At 31.2% G+C, this 22759-nt stretch overlaps 1 protein-coding gene across 1 annotated transcript; it reads left to right on the top strand.

Annotated features, from left to right (window-relative positions):
• Positions 1-10443: 10443 nt before the first annotated feature.
• LOC106765590 ((3S,6E)-nerolidol synthase 1) lies at positions 10444-13811 on the top strand. Its single transcript, XM_014650268.2, has 7 exons — positions 10444-10694; positions 10795-11065; positions 11745-12117; positions 12200-12418; positions 12500-12638; positions 12865-13113; positions 13228-13811. Exons 1-7 carry the CDS (start codon positions 10452-10454, stop codon positions 13513-13515), a joined length of 1782 nt encoding a protein of 593 aa, XP_014505754.2. The 5' UTR covers positions 10444-10451; the 3' UTR covers positions 13516-13811.
• Positions 13812-22759: the final 8948 nt, after the last annotated feature.

Raw genomic sequence — 22759 nt, forward strand, 5'->3', positions numbered from 1 at the left:
GTTGTTTTGGGATCAAGAGACAGAATTAGATAGGGGAATGCATTGTGGTAAAGTGGTGGTCCTCACTCCAATTTATGAATCATACGTTGAGCGTCTGTGATGTTTGTTTAAATTAGCCGTTTGGGGGCAGTGCTTAATGCATGCGAAGCAACATAAGTATTCTGCTTAAAATAAACTCTAGTATAAAACCCGGAAGTATTTTAATGGTGTACCTAATAAAATGCCATAGTTAGAAAAATAACGGAATTCGAGAAAAAAAAGTAAAAAAATAAGGGTAAACTATGTTTTTCAGAGTATTGTTTCATTTTTAACACCATTAAAGTTTTTTGACTGGTCTTTATATATTACTAATTATTGTTTTAACCTTGGGCGTTTAAATTAGCATTAAGGGAAAGAAAAATAAAAAGGTACCCGAATTGTGATCACAACCATACAAAAGATGACCCTAATAGTGTGAATAAACAGGTAACTTAAAAGGATAATTAATTTTAATAAAAAATTAAAATGTTTATTTATATGTTGTTGGGGGTAGCAAAATTGAAACTTTATAATTTTACGAGAATAATTGAATTACTAAAAGTTAGAAAATATCATGTTTCAGTTTTTTAAAGAAGAAAAGATTTGAGAATTTCAAGTTTTACTTTTAAAAAGTAAACATTAAAATTTTTTGTATTATCAAATTATGTATCTTCTCTTTATATTTTGTTCTTCAACTTAATTTTGACTGGGACATGTCTATATGATTATTACTTTTCGGATGATATTCACTCGACTTGTTGAAGTAAAATATTTTCTTTATCTAAATTGTTACTATTATTTTTGTTGTTATGTATTACTATCATTTCAAATATGGTTTTCTTGGCCAATGTCATGGATTCTAGATGTGGAGTAGATTTTTCTAATTCGATGTTGTATAAATAATCTGGATCTATGTCAAGTTAACTAACGACATTTCTTCTTGCATCTCAATACTTTCTACCTGCACCATCATAATTCAAATGAAAAGTCAAATTTGCTCTCATCTTCTTCCCTCTTCCTCCCCCACCATACGTCAATATTTTCCTTCACCTGAACCCGTAAATTAACCTGAACCATGAACTTTTGCTGTAATTCTATTTTTATGTGGACTTCTTGAACCAACATACTTTTGACTAAGTTATGTGAACTAGCTTAGTCAAATTTACTAAGCGTTATGTTTGATTTAGCCTGTATCTATTAACGTATAAATAATAAGCTAAGACCGGTAACACTAACAACATATACACATGTTAGTTTTGTTTTCTCTTATAAAAACAACACCTATACTCAATGCAATATACAATATTCATAATTCATTTCAGAACATTGTTTTAAAAGCTTATCTTTCTCCCTGTTGTTCCTACGTTATGTTAGTTTGCTTTCCATCAGATTGGTATCCAGAGTCACGTCAAGTGAGGATCTGAGAAGCTTTAGAATCACGATTCAATGCGACTAATCAGAGTGGTCAAAGCAAAGAAGGAAGAAGGATGTCAAGATTCTGGTTCTTAATCAAAGAGAAGCGGTTGAAGCATGGCGGGATTAGATATTCCAACAACAAATCTTTCGATACTGATAAAGAAGAATTGGAGCAGGTGGAGCACTTAGATGAAAGTGTTATTGAGATTTTAGGACATCAATGATGTTGTTAAAGGCATTGGACTCGAGCTTGATCTCAGTGCCTTAGAAGATTAGAAGGCTGCATTTAGAAGGAAAGACAATAAAGCCTTGTTCATCATTCATCAGTATGTGGATGATAATCATTTTGAGAAGATCCAAAATGCAGTTACAGCAAGGGAAACCTGGAATATTTTTCTGCGTTGTCATGCAGGAGGAGAGGAGGTAAAGAAGGTGAAGCTCCGGACCTTAAGAAGACAATATGATCTTTTACAAATGGAGGATTGTGACAAGGTGGGTGAGTACTTCAACAAGATTCTGGCCATTACAAACCAGATCAGATGAAGGGTGTGGAGAGACAATCAGTGACCTTATGATTGTTGAGAAGATTATGAGATCATTACCACAAAATTTGATTACATTGTGGTTGTAATTGAAAATTCAAGGGGTCTTGCAAAGATGAAGATTGAGGAACTTCAGAGTTCCTTGGAGGCACATGAGATGAGGCTGCTTGATAGAAATCCTATCAAGAATGATGAGTAAGTGTTGAAGGTGCGTCATTCCAAGAACGAAGAGAGGAAGAAGTTCAAGAAATGGAAAGGGAAACACACAAAGGGAAAATGGAAGAATAAGACCAAAGATGATCAAGAAGAATCTGCAACAGTGGAGAAGAATGGTAAATCAGAGAAGAGTTATCACAAGAAAGACAAGAGAAATGTTGAATGCTTTAACTGCCATAAGTATGGGCACTACTCTTATGAGTGCTATGCTGATAAGGGAAAGCAAAAGAAGTTTCAAGGAAAAGGCTTGCATTGCTCAAGAAGAATCTGATTCAGAACCCCTCACTTTGATGGTAACTACATCCGCATAAAACTCAAATTCTTAAGATGAAATGTGGTATTTGGATTTGGGATGTTCAAATCATATGACTTGCCACAGAGAATGATTGGTGAATCTTGATGAAACCAAGAGTAAGGTGAAGTTTGCTGATGATAGTACCTTGGAAATGGAGGGAGTTAGAGAGATGTTGTTATTAGAAGAAAGAGTGACCCGCGTGCCACTATAACCAATGTGTTATTTGTCCCTACAATGAAATGCAACCTTTTGAGCATTGGTGATTCAAAAGGGATTTACAATAGTGATGGGAGGCTTCAATAAGGTTGAACTGTTTGATGAAAATAGAAACCTGATCTTGAGAAGTAAGATCTCAAAGAACCAGACATTTCAGATCAGTATGGAGGTAGTGGAGAATTTTCAGTGCATGTCTGCTGTGAAAGATGAAAATTGTTGTGACATTTGAGGTATGACCATTTAAACTTCAAAAGTCAGCAACAACTTGAAATGAAGAACATGGTCTTTGGGTTACCTAATATCACACTACCAAAAAAGGTGTGTGAAGCTTGTTTGGCTAGAAAGCAAAAAGGAAAATCATTCAAAGCACATTTGAGTATGAGAGTAAGAGATTGTTTGGAGGTTGTGCACTCAGACATATGTGGACCGTTTGAAGTCCCTTCATTAGCTGGAAACAGGTATTTCATTACCTTTGTTGATGAATAGAGTAGGATGATATGGTTGTTTGTGATTAAATTGAAGAGTGAAGCATTGAATGCGTTCTTGAGATTCAAAGCAAGTATAGAAAGAGAAAGTGGAAAACTGTTGAAGATACTAAGAACATATGGAGGAGGTGAATTTACCTCAAACACTTTCGAACAACACTGTTAAATCAATTGCATCAAGCATGAAGTCACAACACCATATACTCCTCAGCACAGTGGGCTAGCAGAGAAGAGAAATACGACAATTCTCAACATGGACAGAAGCATGAAAAAGAGAAGATGGTGCCACGAAATCTATGAGGTGAGGCAATTTCAACAGTTGTTTACATCTTGGACAGGTGTCCTACAAAGAAGTTGGAAGGAAAAGTTCCATTGGAAGTGTGGACAGGTGTGAAGCCATCTATTAGCCACTTGAAAGTCTTTGGATCACCAACTTTTGCACATGTTCTAGATTAGAGAAGAAGAAATTGCAGGACAAAAGTGAAGCAATGATTTTCATCGGCTATCACTCTATTGGAGGCTATAAAATCTTTGATCCAATTAAAGGAAAAGTGGTCTTGAGTATAAATGTGATGATTCTGGAGCATGAGAACTGGAACTGGAAGCAGAAGCAAACCAGTTTAGTGAAGACTATACTGGATGGAGAATCTGGCAATCTCATCTCAGTAGATCCAGAGACAAACTCTAGAAGCAATTGAGATGTGCAAAGTTGAAGCAATGGAGGTGTGCAAACTGGAAGGAGTGGGGTGTGCAAAACTGTGAGTATCACTCTAAAACTACCAGACCACGAAGAAGACATGTGCTGCCACAGAGGTTCAGTGAATGTGAAGTGTATGCTAATACACAGATTGGTGATGAAGGAGACTTGGTTCATATGGCATTGTTTGCAGGAGCATAACCAATAAATGAGGTTGAAGCATTAAAGAAATCTGTGTGGAGAGATGCAATGAAAAAGGAAATTAATTCCATTGAGAAGAATGGAACTTGGAAGTTAATTGATCTTTCAGTTGGGAAGAAGAGCATTGGAGTAAAATGGGTATTCAAACAGAAGCTGAAGCCAGATGGATCAATCTCCAAGCATAAAGCAAGGTTGGTTGCAAAGCAGTTCCTTCAAAGGCAAGGTCCGAATTTTTCAAAAGTGTTTGCACCAATAGCTCGGATGGAAACTATTAGGCTGGTGGTTGTTGTGGCATGTGCACGAGAATGGTCACTCTTCCAGCTTGATGTGAAGTCAACATTTCTTTATGGACCCTAAGAGGAAGAGGTTTATGTCCAGTAGCCTCCCGATTTCATTGAAAGGGGAAAAGAAGCACAAGTGTATAGATTACATAAGGCCTTATACGGGCTGAAATAGGCTCCTAGAGCCTGGAACATACGAATTGTCTCTTTTTTGATCAAGCACAAATTCACAAGATGTGTTGTTAACATGGAATTTATGTGAAGGGAGGCACAGGAGAGGATCTGCTGATCATATGTTTGTACTGGATGACTTGCTCATCACAGGATCAAATTAAGCTCATATAGAAAAGTTTAAAAGAATCATGGAAATTGAATTTGAGATGACAGATCTGGGTAGATTAAGCTACTTTCTAGGAATGAAATTTGCTTATACTACTGCATGACTAATAATGCACTAGAAGAAATATGCTAGAGAGTTATTGAAACGATTCAACATGTCATCTTGCAATGCTGCAAGGAATCGATTGGAGGTGAATTTGAAACTAGTGAGAGATGATTAAGAAGAGAGATTGATGAAATTGTATTCAATCAAATAGTTGGTTCCTTACATTTCCTTTACAACAGTAGACCAGAGCTATCATTTTGTGTTGGTTTGATCAGTAGATTCATGAGCAGCTCGAAGAGATCCACATGCTTACTGCTAAGGGAGTGCTAAGGTATGTTCATCTGATCACAGAATCCTATTTCCCATTGGAAGACAAAAATAAAAATTAGAATTGGTTAGCTACACTGATTCTGATCATGGTGGTGATCCAGTGGAAAGAAAAATCACTTATGGATACATATTTTTGTTGAACAATGCCCTTATCTCCTGGTGTTCTAAGAAGTAACCGGTAATTGCTTTATCCAATTGTGAAGTAAAGTACATTGTTGAAAGTTTGAAAAATTACTAAAGAAATTGATAGTTCCTATAAAGATCCCTTTGCAGTTAAAGATAGACAATGTTTCTGCATAATCTATCTAAGAATCTAGTGAGTCATGATAGAAGCAAACACATGGAAATCAAATATCACACTTGGTAAGCAAAGAAAGAATAGTATTAACATACTGCATAATTGAAAACGTTTTCACAAAGGTTTTAAAAATTGAAAGCTTTGATTTATAAAAGAGAAAATTGGTATTATCTTCTCTGAGTGCTTGTTTTAGAGGGAAAGTATTAGTGTATAAATAAGTATTTTTTTGACAACATTTGAACATCAATCATACGTGTCATTGTGTGATATCATACGTATCATTGTGTGATTGGTCCAAATGGCACAATGACATCACCATGAACCAATTACACTGTGACACGTATGATGATGTTCAAATGTTGTCAAAACATGTTGTCTAAGTATCTTTATCCTATAAATAATAAACCAAAACAGCTGTAACACTAACAGCATATACACATGTTAGTTTTGTTTTGTCTTATAAAAACAACACGTGTACTCAGTGCAATATACATAATTCATTTCAGAACATTGATGTTCCTACGCTCTGTTAGTTTGCATTCCATGAGTATTATTGTTGGAAAATATCTATCTTATGGCCAGTACAGTCACACATGTGCTTCTTGATTTTATCTCAACGTGAACAACGTGGCTCACCTTCACTCAATAATGTCAATACTCGATGTGACCTTAAATGTGTGGAACACATCATACACCGTTCAAACTCTTGCTTGTGAATAATTTTTTTAATGTTAAATAATTAATAAACCCTTAAATTTAAAAAACACATTTAAGCAAACAAAAAATTAAGTCTCATTTGTACATACCAGTGATATATTTTAACTCAATCTGAAAACAGAAAAAAAAAAGTTTCAATTTACCTTAATCGAAAATCACAATTAGAGGTGGAAACATGTTTTATTATCATATTATCACTCCTAAAATAAAAATCAATATATATAAAAATTTATACTTATCATTATCTCATATACAAAGGATATACTATTCTTGTCTCCTCTGTACCCCACCAATAATAGATATATTTATATCTATACCTATCCTCACCTGCTTAATGTTTCAATATCAATTAATTAAATTTTATATAAAAAGCTTAATATTATGAATTAATCTATATTAAAAGAATGTATTCAATGTTAAATATTTAAAAATACAAATAACAATTAGATAAAAGTATATAAAATAGTATGACATTATATATAAATAAAATTTCATAACAATCAAAATAATAGTTAATTTTGAAAATATTAATAAAACAAAGTTGATAAATTAAAAAAATATTTTTAAATATTATTTTACTTTAACGAAATTTATTGTTTTATACATTAATAAAAACTATAATATAGTATTTGAATGAAAGCAAACATTGAACAAATATTAAACAAATAATAATTTAAACTTTGACATGGATATATTATCTTTTAGACAACAAAATTAAATTATTATATATTATAATAAATTAAATGGTTTTATATAATTGCAGTGGTAAATTATATTTATGAGAATGAGTTAGAAAATAAAATAACTATAAAAAAAACATTAAAACAATATTGTATATATATGATTAAAAAAACAATAAATACAAATATTAAGAAGTAAGAGTTCTCTAAAAACTATTTGATACACTATTGAATCAAATTATACAAAAGAAAACAAATGTATAATTAAGAATATGTTAAAAACAGAAAGTACCTTAGAAATGTGAGTAAACATTTTATATGTTAAACTAATTCAACTATTGAAAAATAATGAAAATTATTTGAGCGAAAAAATTTTATTTAAATAAAATAAAAATTAATGTAGATTATTACAATATTTTTTATCTTTATAAACATATATACCTTAAAACATATTATGTTTTTGTGAATTACATTAGTAATATGATTGTTTGGATATTATTATGATGCTGGATTTCATACCAAGAAATATCTCATTAAACTACACTTGAAATTGTCGAAATTGTCACGTCATTTACTGATGGCCTTAACGATGGATTTATCCATCGATATTGTCCCATACTGGTTAACGTAACTTATCGAAGGTTATATCTCTCAAAAATTTATGACAGATATATCCGTTGATAATTATCGACGACCACTGTCCGTCGGTAAAATTTACCAATAGTGATTTTATTGATAAATTTTTAGCCATTAGTGATCTGTCTGAAAACTATCATTACCGATGTATTTTTTGCTGTTTCTGACAAAAATGTGTCATCGGCAAATCTGGTTTTTTTTTTGGTAGTGATTGTTGTGTGGGTTTTCTCCTTATACAAGTCTCCCTCTAACCATCTCAAATAAGTAATAGATTAGTAAAAGTCTTAATGTTATAAACTTTCTTTCTTATATAAGTGTATTCTAAAACGTTTTCTTTTTCATAATTCAATTGCTAGAGATAACAGGTTAGAGAAATCATTAGCTAAGGAAAAAAACTTGCATGGTTGTTTTTCCAGGTTTGTTATTATTATGATCAATTTATAATTGTTTGATTCCTTTTCTTCTTAAACCATTTATAGTAAAATGATATAACTCTTGCAAAACATAATAGAAATGTACAATATTTACTTGTAAAGTATTTAAAGTGAAATGATAGAAAATTGTCATATTGTTGTATATAGATTTTGGCCGATAATAATTGCAATTTATATAATGTGATGCTTTTGGCTGTATATATTTTCTGTCCAGGTTTGATATATAGGGAGAAATAAAAACCAAACAATTATTTCAGAAAACTACTACATTAGGTTTCGGTTATTATACTAAAACTAAAACATAAAGTAGGTATTACGCTTCGGTTCCAGGGAAGCCTAATCCTTTTTTATTTTAAAAATTATTTAATTTTAAAGATTTAAGCTTCAATTGTTTGGAGAATCGAAGTCTAACTTCCACCTAAAGTTAAATAATTTTAAAATCAGAATATGATTAGGTTTTAGTTATTTGAAGAACCAAAGCCTAACATCTGCTTAAAATTAAATAATTCTTTTGGAATCAGAAGGGGATAAAACTTCAATTATTAATAGAACTAAAACTTAATACCCTTTTATTTTCCATTGTTTAATTATGGTTCTAAGCCTAATATGGAAGATTAAGCTTTAGTTTATAACTAAAGGTTAAAATTTACTTTTTTTTACTTTGTCTAAATATGTTTCGGTTGTTAAATCGAAGTACAATGTCTAAAGTATTCAACACCAAATCTCTTTTCTGCTCTAGTGAATTGTGTGGGCTAATGTTAAATAGTTGATTTTGATGAATGTAAGTTATTTAAGTATTGGATATGTTTTTATGGAACATGTTCGCTTAATGAATAATGGAGTGATATAAATGAGAAAAATGAGAAAGTCTATGTCCAAAATTGATTGTATACCAAATATTTATTTAGATAATCTTTATGATATAATACTATTGCTTTCATATATCTTATTGCAAAAGCTTTCTTATAATTGTTTTTTTTGTTTTTTTACGCTTGTTTGTTCTCTTTTCTACAATAATCATATTATATTATATATGTGAGTGAAGATAAGCACGGATGGTGGTGGAAAATGTCAGTAAAATATGTAACAATAGTTAGTTTAAACGATGATATATATCATTTTGAAAAGTTATATTTATTATAATATATTTGTTTTGGAATAACTTGTGATTACATCATTAATAGTTTTTTTTATTGTAATTATATTAAGATATTGTTTATATATGACTTTATTTATCATGAAGTAGTAGTGAGTTAAGAACTTACAATTTATGAAAATTTGGGGTTATAATTAATTACATTAATATTTTTATGTGAGAAGAAATAAATAAAATAAAAGGGGTTTAAGATTTAAAAAGAGTTAACAAGCTTACATGGACTAAACAATAATAATCATATTTGTAGAGTTAAAACAATATTTAAATCTAGAAATGGTTTTTTGAAAGTAAAAGGCATGTTACAATTTTGTGTTTTTTTTTTTCTTTGAAATTAATTGATTTTGATAGATTAAAAATATTTATAATATTTTTTAAAATATTAAAATTGATATAATTTTAAAAATATAGTAGAAAGACTACTCTGAAAACAAAGAGATATTTCAAATTCATGATATTCATTCCAAAAAATTATGAACCATTCATCCGATGTGTTTTATTTTTAATTATAATGTGAACATAGTGCCATGAAATTTTAAGTTGAAGATAGTAGTACTGTGGGCTACTTTGGCTGAGAGCGATGAGTCGGGCGTGGGACATGATGCGTGACATGCGTGAGTAGTGGAAATTTTAGGTGTGATAGATTTTGCATAGATGCAATAAATCATTTCCTAATTAATTAATTTTCAATTCCTTTTAAAACACAAAAAATCGGAAGTGTTTGTAGATTGATTATTAGAAACAATGTGCATTGGTATTGGATATTCTATGTGTGGAGTATTTTAGGTTTTTTCTTTTTATGGAGATGAAGACAAAAAATACTTTTTTAATGAAAACAATATTTATAAGTTTGTATAACAAACCTTTCATATTATATATATATATATATATATATATATATATATATTCTTAACTATAATTAATTAATTTAATAAATTAACTAATAAAATATAATGACCTTGAGATATTCATTTAATGATTTATGATATATATATATATATATAGATATGATGGTAATAAAATGAGAATATGGTTGTTACATAATTCTCAAACAGTATCTCTCTTATTCAAAACATGCTCTTTTTGGATGTTTTTCCTTGTTTATCACGGTTATCATGCAAAAATATAAACTAATTAGCTTTTCCATCTTCGGATAAAGAGAATCTTTTGTTTGATTATATAATTAAAAATGATGATAATGACTATTCAGGAATGTTTCAAAAGCTTAATGACGTGCACTTTCAAACTCGTTTTGAATGAGTGGTGTCCCATCCTCCAACAATAGTCGGAAAAAATGGCCCAGCCTCATTAGTTCTGTTGTTTGTATATAGCCATGGCCCCTTCACGCCAACTCTACAGTGAATTTCCAAATAACACACTGTACATTACCCCAAATTGTCCAAACGCACTGATTAACATCTTCATTCCTCACACTATAAATCTACCAAATTATGCTCATTCATCTCACAACTGTCTCTCTATCTATCTATCTATCTGCTTCATCTGAATTGGCATTTTTGGTCATGGCACTACATTTCGAGTCCTGCACATTTCCTTCCAAACCTCAAATTGTTGCACCAAAGTCTCAACTTTCTGGATATCACAACAACCCTGCCAAACTTCATGCTCTTCACTTCGCCAACAAATGGAACTTTCTTCAACAGGAAACCTCTAACACACAACTATATAAAACGGTACGTCAAAATTTCAGCTTTTGCTTCATGGCTCTGTCAGGTTATTCATTATATATATGCCATGCATGAAGGGTTGATGTGATTGTCGTTTCCATGGCAGGGAAATCTTAGCACGAATCTCTCAGAGAAAGTAGAGGTGGTGAAGAATGAAGTTTGGAAAACTGTGGATGAAAGCTCATTGGAAGGTTTGTGCATGATTGATGTAATGCAGCGCTTAAATATTGATTACCATTTCCAAGACGAAATTGAAACATTCCTAGGGAAGCAATATGCGAATTACAGTAGTGTTGGGAGTGGTTATGGTAATCATATTCATGAGATTGCACTTCGATTCAGGCTATTCAGACAACATGGTTACTTTGCGCCCTCAGGTTGGTTCAACTTAACTTTATATTTCCACCTGTCTACGTCTTCATTCACTCATTCCCACTGACACGCATATGCTAAAAACGACATACCTGTCTGGCAAGAATTATTTATTACCTATGTATAGATATATATAAAGAAACAATCATCATAGTTTTCATAATCATAAAATTTTTATATCAAAAAGTAAAAAATACTTTGACAGGGTTTTTTTCTGTTTTTTTTTTCACATTCAAATAACGCGATCGATCTCACTTTTTCAATATTTATAAAAAAGCAAAAGGTTATTAATTTTGAAAGAAAAATTTAACAAATTCTATGTCATTGAAATGTATTCGTCACGTGGACGTGTAAACGTATAAAAAATCTATAAAAAAAAAAATTAACAGTTTGATAAGGATATCTTGTTTTACATTCATGTATAACATAGATGAGTCCTACCTTTTTAAACAAAAATTAAAGGTAAAAGGTTACTTTTGAAATAAAAATTTGAACAGTCTTGTGTTATTCGAATGTAATTGACAGCTAGATGTGTCAATGTATCAGGGTTCTTAAGGGCACAGTTTTTATTTATTTATTTACTTATTTTCTTCTTTCTCTTTTATGCTGCGGGAGCAAACATGGTTGCTTTCCCTTTTGGTATTATTTGAAGGCTAAAATGTCTGTTCGTTGGAAATTTGACAGAGGTGTTTGAAAAGTTCACCAACAAGGAGAGAAAAATCAGGCCAGAACTTAGTGAAAATATCAAGGCGATGGTAGACATATACGAAGCTTCCCAGTTAGACGTAGCAGGGGAAGATATACTTGCTGAAGCAGAAAAATTTAGTGGCAAGGTCCTAAAGGAAAAGGTATATTGCATCGACAGTCATGGAGATCAGTTTGTAAAGAGAACCTTAGAACACCCTTTTCACAAAAGCTTGCCCTTGTTTACCGCTAGAAAGTTCTTGGGCGATTTTCATGACAAGAATCTTTGGCTAAGTTCCTTTCGAGAGATTGCAAAAATGGATTTCAGTCTGCTACAGTGCTCGTACCATCGAGAGATTGGTCAAATTACGAAGTATGATGGGTGTTTAATTCAATTGATGAACTAAGCTATCTTGTTATGATGATCAGTCCTTACAGTTCAATCATTTTTGCAGATGGTGGACCGAGCTTGGCTTAGCCAACGAGTTAGTGTATGCGAGAAACCAGCCCCTTAAATGGTACATTTGGTCGTTGGCATGCTTCGCGGATCGTAGTTTCTCAGAAGAAAGGATTGAGCTCACAAAGCCAATATCTTTGATATACATAATAGATGACATTTTCGATGTTTATGGGACTCTAGATGAGTTAACTCTGTTCACAGAAGCTNTTTGCAGGTGGGTAAATGAAACCACTTATTCACTATAAAAGTTTTCATAGATCAAATTACAGACAAAGATTAACAAAGAACAATGCAGATGGGATATTACAGCCGTTGAACAACTTCCAGATTACATGAAGACATGTTTCAGTGTCCTCTATAATCTCACNAATGAAATCAGCTCCAAGGTCTATCAGAAGCATGGCTGGAACCCCATACACTCATTACAAAATGCGGTAAAAGAATACCCACATATGGATTAATTTTATATTCAACAGTAAACACTTAGTTGACAAAGATTTATCTGAGCTTTTTTTCCTCGAACTTATAAGCATGGAGTTTTTTGGTCACGCATATGCAATAATTTTGGTTTATATCTATATATTGAGAATTTTATTAGAATTGAATCTTTACATCTTGATGATCATATAGAATGTATAAGAGATTGTGACTTTTGTGCAGTGGAAGAGTTTGTGCAAAGCCTTCCTAGTTGAAGCAAAATGGTTTGGCTCAGGGAAGTTGCCCAGTGCTGAAGAATACTTAGAGAATGGGATAGTAAGCTCTGGAGTGCACATTGTGATGGTTCACACTTTCTTTCTTTTGGGTGAGGGATTAACCGAGGAAAATGTTCAGATCATAGACGGAAACCCTGACATCATTTCTTCCCCGGCAACAATTCTCCGACTCTGGGATGACTTGGGAAATGCACAGGTAAACAGATTTTTTGTGTTGATAGAGTTAACATATAGGTTGTAAATTATTATCGTGGTATTATATATTAGTCTAATATTATAAATTAGTGATACCACTGGTATTGTTGTAAAGGACGAGAATCAAAAAGGCAATGATGGATCGTACGTGAATTGTCTGATGAATGAAAAGCCAGAGTACACGAGAGAAGTAGCAAGAGAAAGAGTGATGAGTAAGATCAGTGATGCATGGAAGAACCTCAACCAAGAGTGCTTGTTTCATAAACATTTCCATCCAACATTCACTAAGGCTTCACTGAATCTGGCAAGGATGGTGCCATTGATGTATAGTTACGATGAGAGACAGTCTCTTCCAGGACTAGAGGAGCAAGTCAAGTCCTTGCTTTATGATAATTTTCTTTAATTTACAGTCTTCAAGGACCACCTCCTTAATGGTTTACTACTTTACCTTAGTTCTATTGAGAACGAGTTTATATGGAAAATAAATACATGTTCAGGTGTTATTTGATTGGAATGTAATTCAATATTTCATTAAATTTATTTTGTATGATCATAAATATAAATTTCTAGTTGCAATGTAATTCAGTTTTCTAGGAAGGAAATATGGATATCCCTAAGCTACATGTTGCTTTCTACCTTATCTCTTTGTGTCCCTTTAAGCCACAAGTTAATAATAATTGTCCAATCACTTCTTTTCAATCGTTACCTTTTCGTGCCCACCACATCTTCTTTTCTTGCCTATAACTATTATGTTTACCTATCTACTTTCTATCATCAATAATTAATTAAGAGTCGAACATTGAAATAAAATTATTAAACTATCTTAATTTTGTCACTAAAATGTTAATTTTATTAACTTGATGAGGGAATAATTATTTTGCTTGATAGTTTCACTACGTAGAATTGAGATGTGGAGAGAAATAGTTGTTATACAATATCCGTCAGTAAAATATGTTAACAAAATTTGTCGATGATATTAAATTATTATTATCAATAAATTTTTCCTTAGTAAGATGACTTTAAATTTCTTGTTTTGATTTTTATCATTTCATGATAAAATATATTGGTAAATTCTTCACAAAGTGAAAATTTTAAATTTTTTTTATTAATGTAGAATTTTGATTAATGATAGTTTTTTCTTGTCCGTAAAATAAACATCAAATTTTCTGTGAAATATGACTAAATATGTTTATAAATTATGAAAAGGATAATAAAGAGGAAGGGATAAAAGAGAGGAGAAGACGATGACGAAATATTGACAATGGTGGAGATGGTGGTGGCAATAAAAGAGGAGGACGAAGAAGAAGAAAAAGAAGAACAACCAAATGATGATATTTACTAACGAATTTTATGATAGAAAAATGTGTTCATAATTATCAACAAACATTTATTGACGTATTTTTTCCATTGATAATTATCAGGGTTGTGATCTTTAGATTAAATTGATCCATGTTGTAATGTTTACTAACAAATTTTAATAATAGAAAAAAGTGTTTATAATTATTGACAAACATTTATTAGTGTATTTTTTCCCTTGGTAATTTGATCTTTAGATTAATTTGATCCAACATATGTAAACTTTTCATGTTGTTTGGTTTGGAATTCATTTTTTATGGTCTCATTAATGACTACCTTCTTTGATCATTTTGTCATCTGTAGGAGGATAAAATAGTTGTAGTGTTTAAAATTAAAGGAAGTGAATACTTTAGGAATTTCTCAAACATAACACATGTAAAATTCTCATTATTTGATTATCACGATATTGTTAACATCTGTAACTAGAAAAATATTTAAAAAAATCTATAATTTGAACATAATAGCAAACCAAAACAAACTACAAACTACAAAGAAATTCAATATATAGTAACAAACAACTATATACCATATGCAAATTTAAACTTTTGATAATAAATTATGTTTTCACACACATAAATATAATATTGAAAGATATTATTTACATATTTGTCCTAAACTTGTTAACAGGAACATGCTTCCATAATTTTTGATGGAGAATGTTACTAATATTTAATTCCAATTCTTTTATTTAATTATTGTGAAAAAGAATCAAACTAGTTAAAAAATTACAATAGCTCAGATCGACAAAATTTAGCAAAAAAGCTAATTCAGTCTTTTACTGAAGGTTAATCTTTTACATGAAAGATGTATACATGAAAAACAACTTGATGCAAGAAAAGCAAATTTTAATTGAACCATGGAGGGTCTAAGACAGCTACACATGTGTAGAATTTTAGCTACACTAAAATATTAATTTATTTTATATAAAAGAGTATATTAATTCAGTGTTCCAGAACCAAATCTTTTTAAAGGATGGATAATGAAATAAAGAAAATCATATTTTTTAATTGGACTTAATGTATAAGGTGTGATAATGGAGTAATAATTGGTAGCTATTTTTTAAAAATCAAATACCTATTCTGTTTTGTTTTGTCAAGTAACTATTTTTTCAGTAATAAAAAAATTAAGAAATAGTTAAGTTTTATAAAACCTCTCTTATTTTTTTTTCCTAAAATTTTAACTATGTAAATTCATTTTAACTTACAGGAATTAATTTAACTTTTTTATGTCACAAATGCAAGATATTTAATCCATAATCCTAACATTCACTTGTTTAAAAGAACCAATACACAATGAGAACACAGTTCCAACCATTTCACATACAGAATGGAGTTTATTTAATTAATTGAAATGATGCTATAACAAAGTGACTACTGTGACTTGAGGCAAGACCAACTTTGGTCAAATTAATATGTTATAATAATATAGCAAGAAGAGATGATGTCCCACAAGCATACCCAACCAACGTATAAGGTTCTTTGGAGACCAATCCATTAGCCACCTAATCTAAATAATTGAGGAAGTGTAGAGATATTGGCAATTCATAACGGTGAATGATCCAAAAACTTACAAAAAAATGGATAGACAAGGTGTCCCATAATGTGTAATTATTTTCTTTAAAGCTAATTGTATTTGTCCAAACTCAGGGAAACAAAATGGGCAGAATTAAAGATCCTGCACTATTTGGAATGATTGGATGGACAATCTAGGGTGAACAATAAAGTGCTCCAAAGCTTTCTAAAAATAAAGCAAGGGCAGCAATCAACATAAGAGATCTGACTATGCGTGAAATAAAGTCCAGCAACGGTAAAAATTGGTTTTATAACGAAATATCTCACTTAGTTTAACTTCTATGCAATTGAAAAAAATAACTGACTACTCATAATCTTTGCAAGAATGACTGGTTTTCAATATCTTAAAGAGGTAACAAAATTAATTAAGTATCATTAAAATGGTTTAAATTCACAAGGATCCTTTGGAATTTTTATCTACATCATATACTCCTCTCGTGATGTCTTCTCATCATGACCATATACTCTCCGATTCTTGACAGACCAAAAGGAAATGACATGCTGCAGCCTTTCTTACTAAAGAATTAATAATTAGACAGTATGAAATGGTTGAATAAAGATTTACTACAAGGCATGGTAAGAGTGAGAGAAGCTTTATGATTATGCTAATGAGTTGTTAGCAAGAAATTCAGATTGACTGTAAAGATAAAAGTTGAGAAAAATGATGTGAAACCAATATTCAAGATGTTCTATGTATGCTTAAGTCATGCAAAGATAGCTTTATGTCATGTAGGCTAATCATAAAACTTGATGGAGCTTTTTTGAAAGGCATATATAGTGGTGAGTTGTTAACGGTTGTTGGTTCAAATGCAAACGATCAAATGTTATCATTTGCATATACCATTGTAGAGGTGGAGAACAAGTATATTTGGACATGGTTTATGGAGCTATTCATTGAAGACCTAGGTGAACCTGAGGTGTGTTGTTCACTTACATTATCAGATCAACAGAAGATAAATTGCATTGTATTTTATTGTCTTTTATTTCATACGCATATTTTGAAATGAATATCATCTAACTTATTGTTGACTCATTAACAGAGATTGTTACTAGCGATTGTCAACAACTAATTTCGTCCGACTGAATAAATAATAGCACTTGTTTTTATTTTTTATTTTTTTATTTTTAATTTTTATTTTACTATTTGATATTTGATTTAATTTTTTATTTTTATTTGATTTGGTTCTTTTTTGGAAAAAAAAAAGAATAAAAGAAAGAATAAAAAAAAACAAAGAAATGAAAAGGAAAAAAAATAAAAAAAAGAAAAAAAAAGAGAAAACAAAAAAAAAGAAAAAAAGAAGAAAAGAAAAATAATTGCAAACAAAAAGAAAAAAAAAGAAAAAGAATAAAAGAGAAAAAAAGGGAAAAGAAAAATAAAAAAAAAAAAGAAAAAAAAGAAAAAGAAAAACAAAAGAAAAAAAGGAAGGAAGGAAAAAAAAAGGGATGCACGTGAATAAAATGAAAAGAAAAAGAATGGTGATTAAATGGGAGAGGTGCTACACGTGATGAATTGAATTTGATTTCCTTGGAAAAATGTCCATAAGCAATTAATACTAATGCATCATAGATCACTTTACAATTTTTTGAATTTTGTTTTTTCAGTTCCTTCCTAAAAAGAAAAATATGATTTCCTTTTAATGAAAAATTTTCTGACAATTATTATAATTTGATTTATTAGACCATTTCTTTCCCTATTTTGTTAATTGTCAATTCATTTGTCATTAAGGAAAGATCACAATAATATTATAATGTGTGTATATAAATACGCACTTTGAAGAGAAAAAGGGGAGAAGAAGAAAAAAATTGAATTTTAGGAAGAGAACATAAGGGAACAGAAAAAAAAAGGCAGCTACTACACTCATTTTGGCTTTTGAATGCGGTACAGAGGTGGAAGCACCGACCACTTGCAGCTTACCGGTTTGGAGGAAAGGAAGACCATCGTACCTGTGCTTAGAAAGAAAAGCCTAAAGGGTTTGGGACTTGAGCTAAAGGCTGCTAGGGGAAGGTTTTTACCTCAACACCCTATCTTTATTTAATTGTTTTTTTCCTGTTAGTATCTGTTTGATTGTTGTTTTCGTTTTCTTTTTTTATTTTATTTTCTTTACTCTTTTAGTATCTCTCTGACTATTATTATATGTATGTTGTGTTTTTATTGGATTTGTTTATTTTAAACTTCAATTTTATTCGTTAATAGAAAACGACGTCACATTATAAAAAGTTAAAGGACAAAAAAGTGAAAAAGGTAAAAAATTAAAAATAAATAAAATTGCAAAATTATAAAAATGGTTTTAGAACTTTTTAATAGTAACATTGTTTATTTAAGTAGTTGTTCTCTAAAAAAACAAATATAGGATTAAAAAAAAACAGTTTTAGTGTGTTTTTAACATTTAGTAAATATGGTTTATTTTTCTTACATTCTTTAAAAACACTTGTGTAAATAAGTTTATTGTTTTTTATTTTAAATGGCTAAGTAAATATCATTTTATGTTATGCAAACATCATTAGTTTTTTAATGTTATTTTAAATATGCATGAAAACATTATTTTAATATTATAAAAAAATTAATTACAATAAAAATGAAAGATAAAAAGTAAAAAATAATCCAAAAATATTTTAAAAGGTTAAAGCATGTGTGTGATCGTTCGCATCGTCATCGTGCTGAGACCTTTTCTTTCTTTTATAAAAATATCAAAAATTGTTTTAAAGGGTTTCTTTTATAAAAATGCAAAAATATATTTTAAGGGTTTAAGCACATATGTGATCGCGCGCATCGTCCTTGTGCTAGAAAACCTTTTTCTTCTTTTATAAAAATAACTAAAAAACATGTTTTAAAAGGTTAAAGCACAGGTGCGACCGCTCGCGTAGGCCTTGTGCTAAAAGCCTTTTTTTTTCTTCTTTTTACAAAAATAATAAAAATATGTTTTGAAAGGATAAAGCACGTGTGCAACCGTTCGCGTAGGCCTTGTGCTAAAAACCTTTTCCCTTTTTTTTCTTTACAAAAATAATAAAATATGTTTTAAAAGGTTAAAGCACACATGCGACCGTTCGCGTAGGCCTTGTGCTAAAAGCCTTTTCTCTTTCCTTTATAAAAAATACCAAAAATATAAAATCTTCAAAAACTAAAAACACCTTCATTTACAAACAAACAATCTCTCAGTTAGAACTAGGTAACCCTGATTTCTCATTTTGAGAATACGTAGGAGCAAGGTCAATCCTTGTCGGGCACAAAAAAACACAAAAAAATATTTTGTTTTAGGGGAAATTAAACATTTTGTAAACCACATCACATTCGGGTATCTAAATAAAGGTACTGCCTTTGGGCAGGCGTTGTAGGATGCTAATACCTTCCCTACATGTAACCGACTCCCGAACCCAATCTTTGGTTTTCGTGGACCGTGCCTTACCATTTTATAGGTTTTTTCATAGTTTTTCAGAATAAACTATGGTGGTGACTCCAAATCTTTTTCGAAACTGTTTTCTTTTTTTGGATCATCGTCCCGTCGCGATTCCGGTTGCGACAGCTGTATAAGATGTACTTCTTGGAGTTGCACACAAATTTTGTGTAAGGCATTTATATGCCAACTTTAGGAAGAAATTTCTTGGAAAGAATCTTAAGAACCTAATGTGGAGGGCAACTACAACAACCTACCCACATAAATGGTAGAAGGAGATGAGAAGTATAAAAGAGGTCAACCAAGACGAGTTTCGCACTTGATAGCTATTCCTCCAAGGTTTGCCGTTCTCACTTCAGTTTTGTTTTACTTTCTCATTAATTTAGTTACTGATAGTATGTCTTACATGCTCATTGAAGATATTGGTCAAGATCAAGGTTCACAACCATACCTCGATGTGATATCTTGGTTAATAACATGTCAGAAGCATTTAATAGTGTTTTGGTTTATACGAGGATAAAACCAATAATTATCATGTTGGAGGAAATCAGACTTTACATGATGAAGAGATGGGTCACTAATAAGTCAATGGTAAGGTCAATTTAATCATCAATTTGTCCAAAAATACTCAGTAGACTACAAAAGGAGGCACAACTAAAACAAGTATTGGATTCCTAGGTATTCAAGAATTATGGGATATGTATTTCTTTATTTTTTTCTTTGCACAACTGGTCTGCATTACTAATGTTGGGTTATGTTCACAACTAGTCTGCATAGAAGCTATTTGAAGTCAGACATGTGTCACAAAGTAGGGAGAAGTTTGTGGTGAACATAGATGAATATTCATGCTTTTGCAGAAAATGGAGCATCAGTGGAATATCTTGTGTTTATGCATTGGTAGAAATGACGTTTCTGAACATAGATGGAGAGGACTACATACCTTCTTGGTTTCAGAAGTCAACCTATTAAGAAATTTACTCCTCTATTATATATCCTATTAATGGAAAGAACCTCTGGGAGATTACTCAATATCCTGATGTCATGCCTCCATAAAAAAGAAAGTTTCCTAATAGACCTAAGAAGAAAATGAGGTTAAAGTAGTGGGAGATGAAAAATGATTCCATAAGAATGACAAAAGGTGGCTTGCTGAAGAGATGTGGGCTGTGTAGGGATCTAGGCCACAACATAACACACTGTCCCAAACAAAAATGAAGAACTTGCTGTGCAGCCATAGGGAGAAGAACCCATTCCAATGTTTGAGGGTCAAGCACATGTGGAACAAGCTCAACCATAACACAACATGTCTAATGAACATTTTAATACATGAAAGGAAATGTAATAGATGAAAGCATTGTTTTATGAACAATGTTTTATATTTTAGTATTATAGATATTGGTATTTCTATGAAGAAACGTTTGTAATGGATGACTATATTTTGGTATTAATATAGCATATGTTATTATGTCCATCTTGTTGGTTTACAACAATCGGTACCGATGTTTGCGCAACAGAATAAAAGAGTAATCGGTTTTGCGATTGTTAAGAGCAGAAAGCGTGTTCGGTCAGTTAAGATGGTTCCTTTACTTTTCTTACAAAAAATTTATCGAATAGTTGATGTGCAAAAAATATAAAGAGTGTATGGAGTAGAAAAATCACACAGATGATTTTATATTGGTTCAAATCAATAGATCCTACGTCTAGTTGTTAATCACTATAAAGAGTGATTAACTATTTCACTAAAAATTGTTTCACAGTTACAATGAAATGAATATAAGTTAAGAACAACAAAAACCTTTCTTCGACAAACAAACCGGAAAAATGTTCTCCTATTCACAAGACTTGAAGAGAACCGCTCCGACCTTTGAAAGACATAGCACGAACTTCTCCTATTCACAAGACTTGACAAGAGCAAACACTATCACTTGAGAACTTCCTCAAACACACTGTATTCTCAAATGGCATAGATGAACCCTCTAAAGGGTTTGACACAAGTATATATAGCCTACTGGTCTGAAACTGAAAAGACACATTACAACTGCCAGTGATAATCGATTATTGTAAGTAATAATCGATTATTCAACTTTGTTACAGAATTTTCAAAAGTGTGATAATCGATTATTAATCGATTATTTGCACGATTTGGGCAATTCTAATTCAGTCTAAAATAATCGATTATTTCGAGCAATAATTGATTATCTGCGCGAGCAATGATTTTTCAAATGAGCTCGTGATAATCGATTATTACATCAAATAATCGATTATTTGCGAGACTTCCTAAAGACATGAAAAATTCTAAGTTTTTACATGTTTAAAGTTATTCCTAATACATTTTTAGTCTACAGAAGTGCTTTTAAATAAATTACAACTAGAGTCTTCAAGTTCTTCACTTTGTAGCATCATCAAAATCATTATGTTCAAGACACCAATGCTCCTTATTGGTAACAATCTTCCCCTTTTTAATGATGATAAAAAATCCTTTGTTTAAAAGCATATTTGTGTATCTACATAGAAGATAAACTTACAAACATAGAAACAAGTTAGTAGTAACTACATTAGAAGTTTGTTCTTCTCCCTCGTTTTGATCATAAGCAAAAGGATCAAACACACTGCCCCTCAATATGTTCTCCCCCTCAATAAAACAATGTATGCACTACATTAGAATAAGAATGAATTTCGTTAATTTTAGGAAAAATGTCATTATAGCATAAGGGAAATACAGAAACATCAAAATCACCAAACTAAAATAAAATAAACAAACAGCCTAATCTAGAATTCTTGACTAGGTGGTTTTTCCTAGGTTGAAGATTGAGATGATTTTCAATGTTGCCAGGACAGGTGTCAAAATCTTCAAACTTCTCAATCACATGAGTTTGTTGCATCTCAATGAGTTCATCAAAACATCCTTGATGAGCTAAACTCATGTTCTCCAATTGTTTGGACAAATTTGCAAAGTATTCTTCCATGGATAAGGTTGATGATGAAGGCATTTGAGAGGGACCAACATCAAAAGGAGCAACAACTATTACTGTTTCAACCATGTGGGCATCCATATCATCATCTTCATCATCCATATTTTTATCATCTTTGTGAATGATCACACGCCCACGGGCGACAAAGCCCATTTGACGAAAAGTTGTTTCCCTAATTTCAGTACCAATTGTGTTGATGTCTTGGGTGAGCTCTCCTTCTACACTAAGTCATTTGTATTCAAGAATCCGAGAAATTAGGAGAGTGTAGGGAAAATGATATGCATGGTACTTTTTGGCTTTTAGCATTGTATCTGTGATAAGTGCAGGACAATCGATATGAATATTATTTAAAACCCCAT

The sequence above is a fragment of the Vigna radiata genome, chromosome 7 (genome assembly GCF_000741045.1).
Source record: "Vigna radiata var. radiata cultivar VC1973A chromosome 7, Vradiata_ver6, whole genome shotgun sequence".
Classification (NCBI taxonomy): Eukaryota; Viridiplantae; Streptophyta; class Magnoliopsida; order Fabales; family Fabaceae; genus Vigna; species Vigna radiata.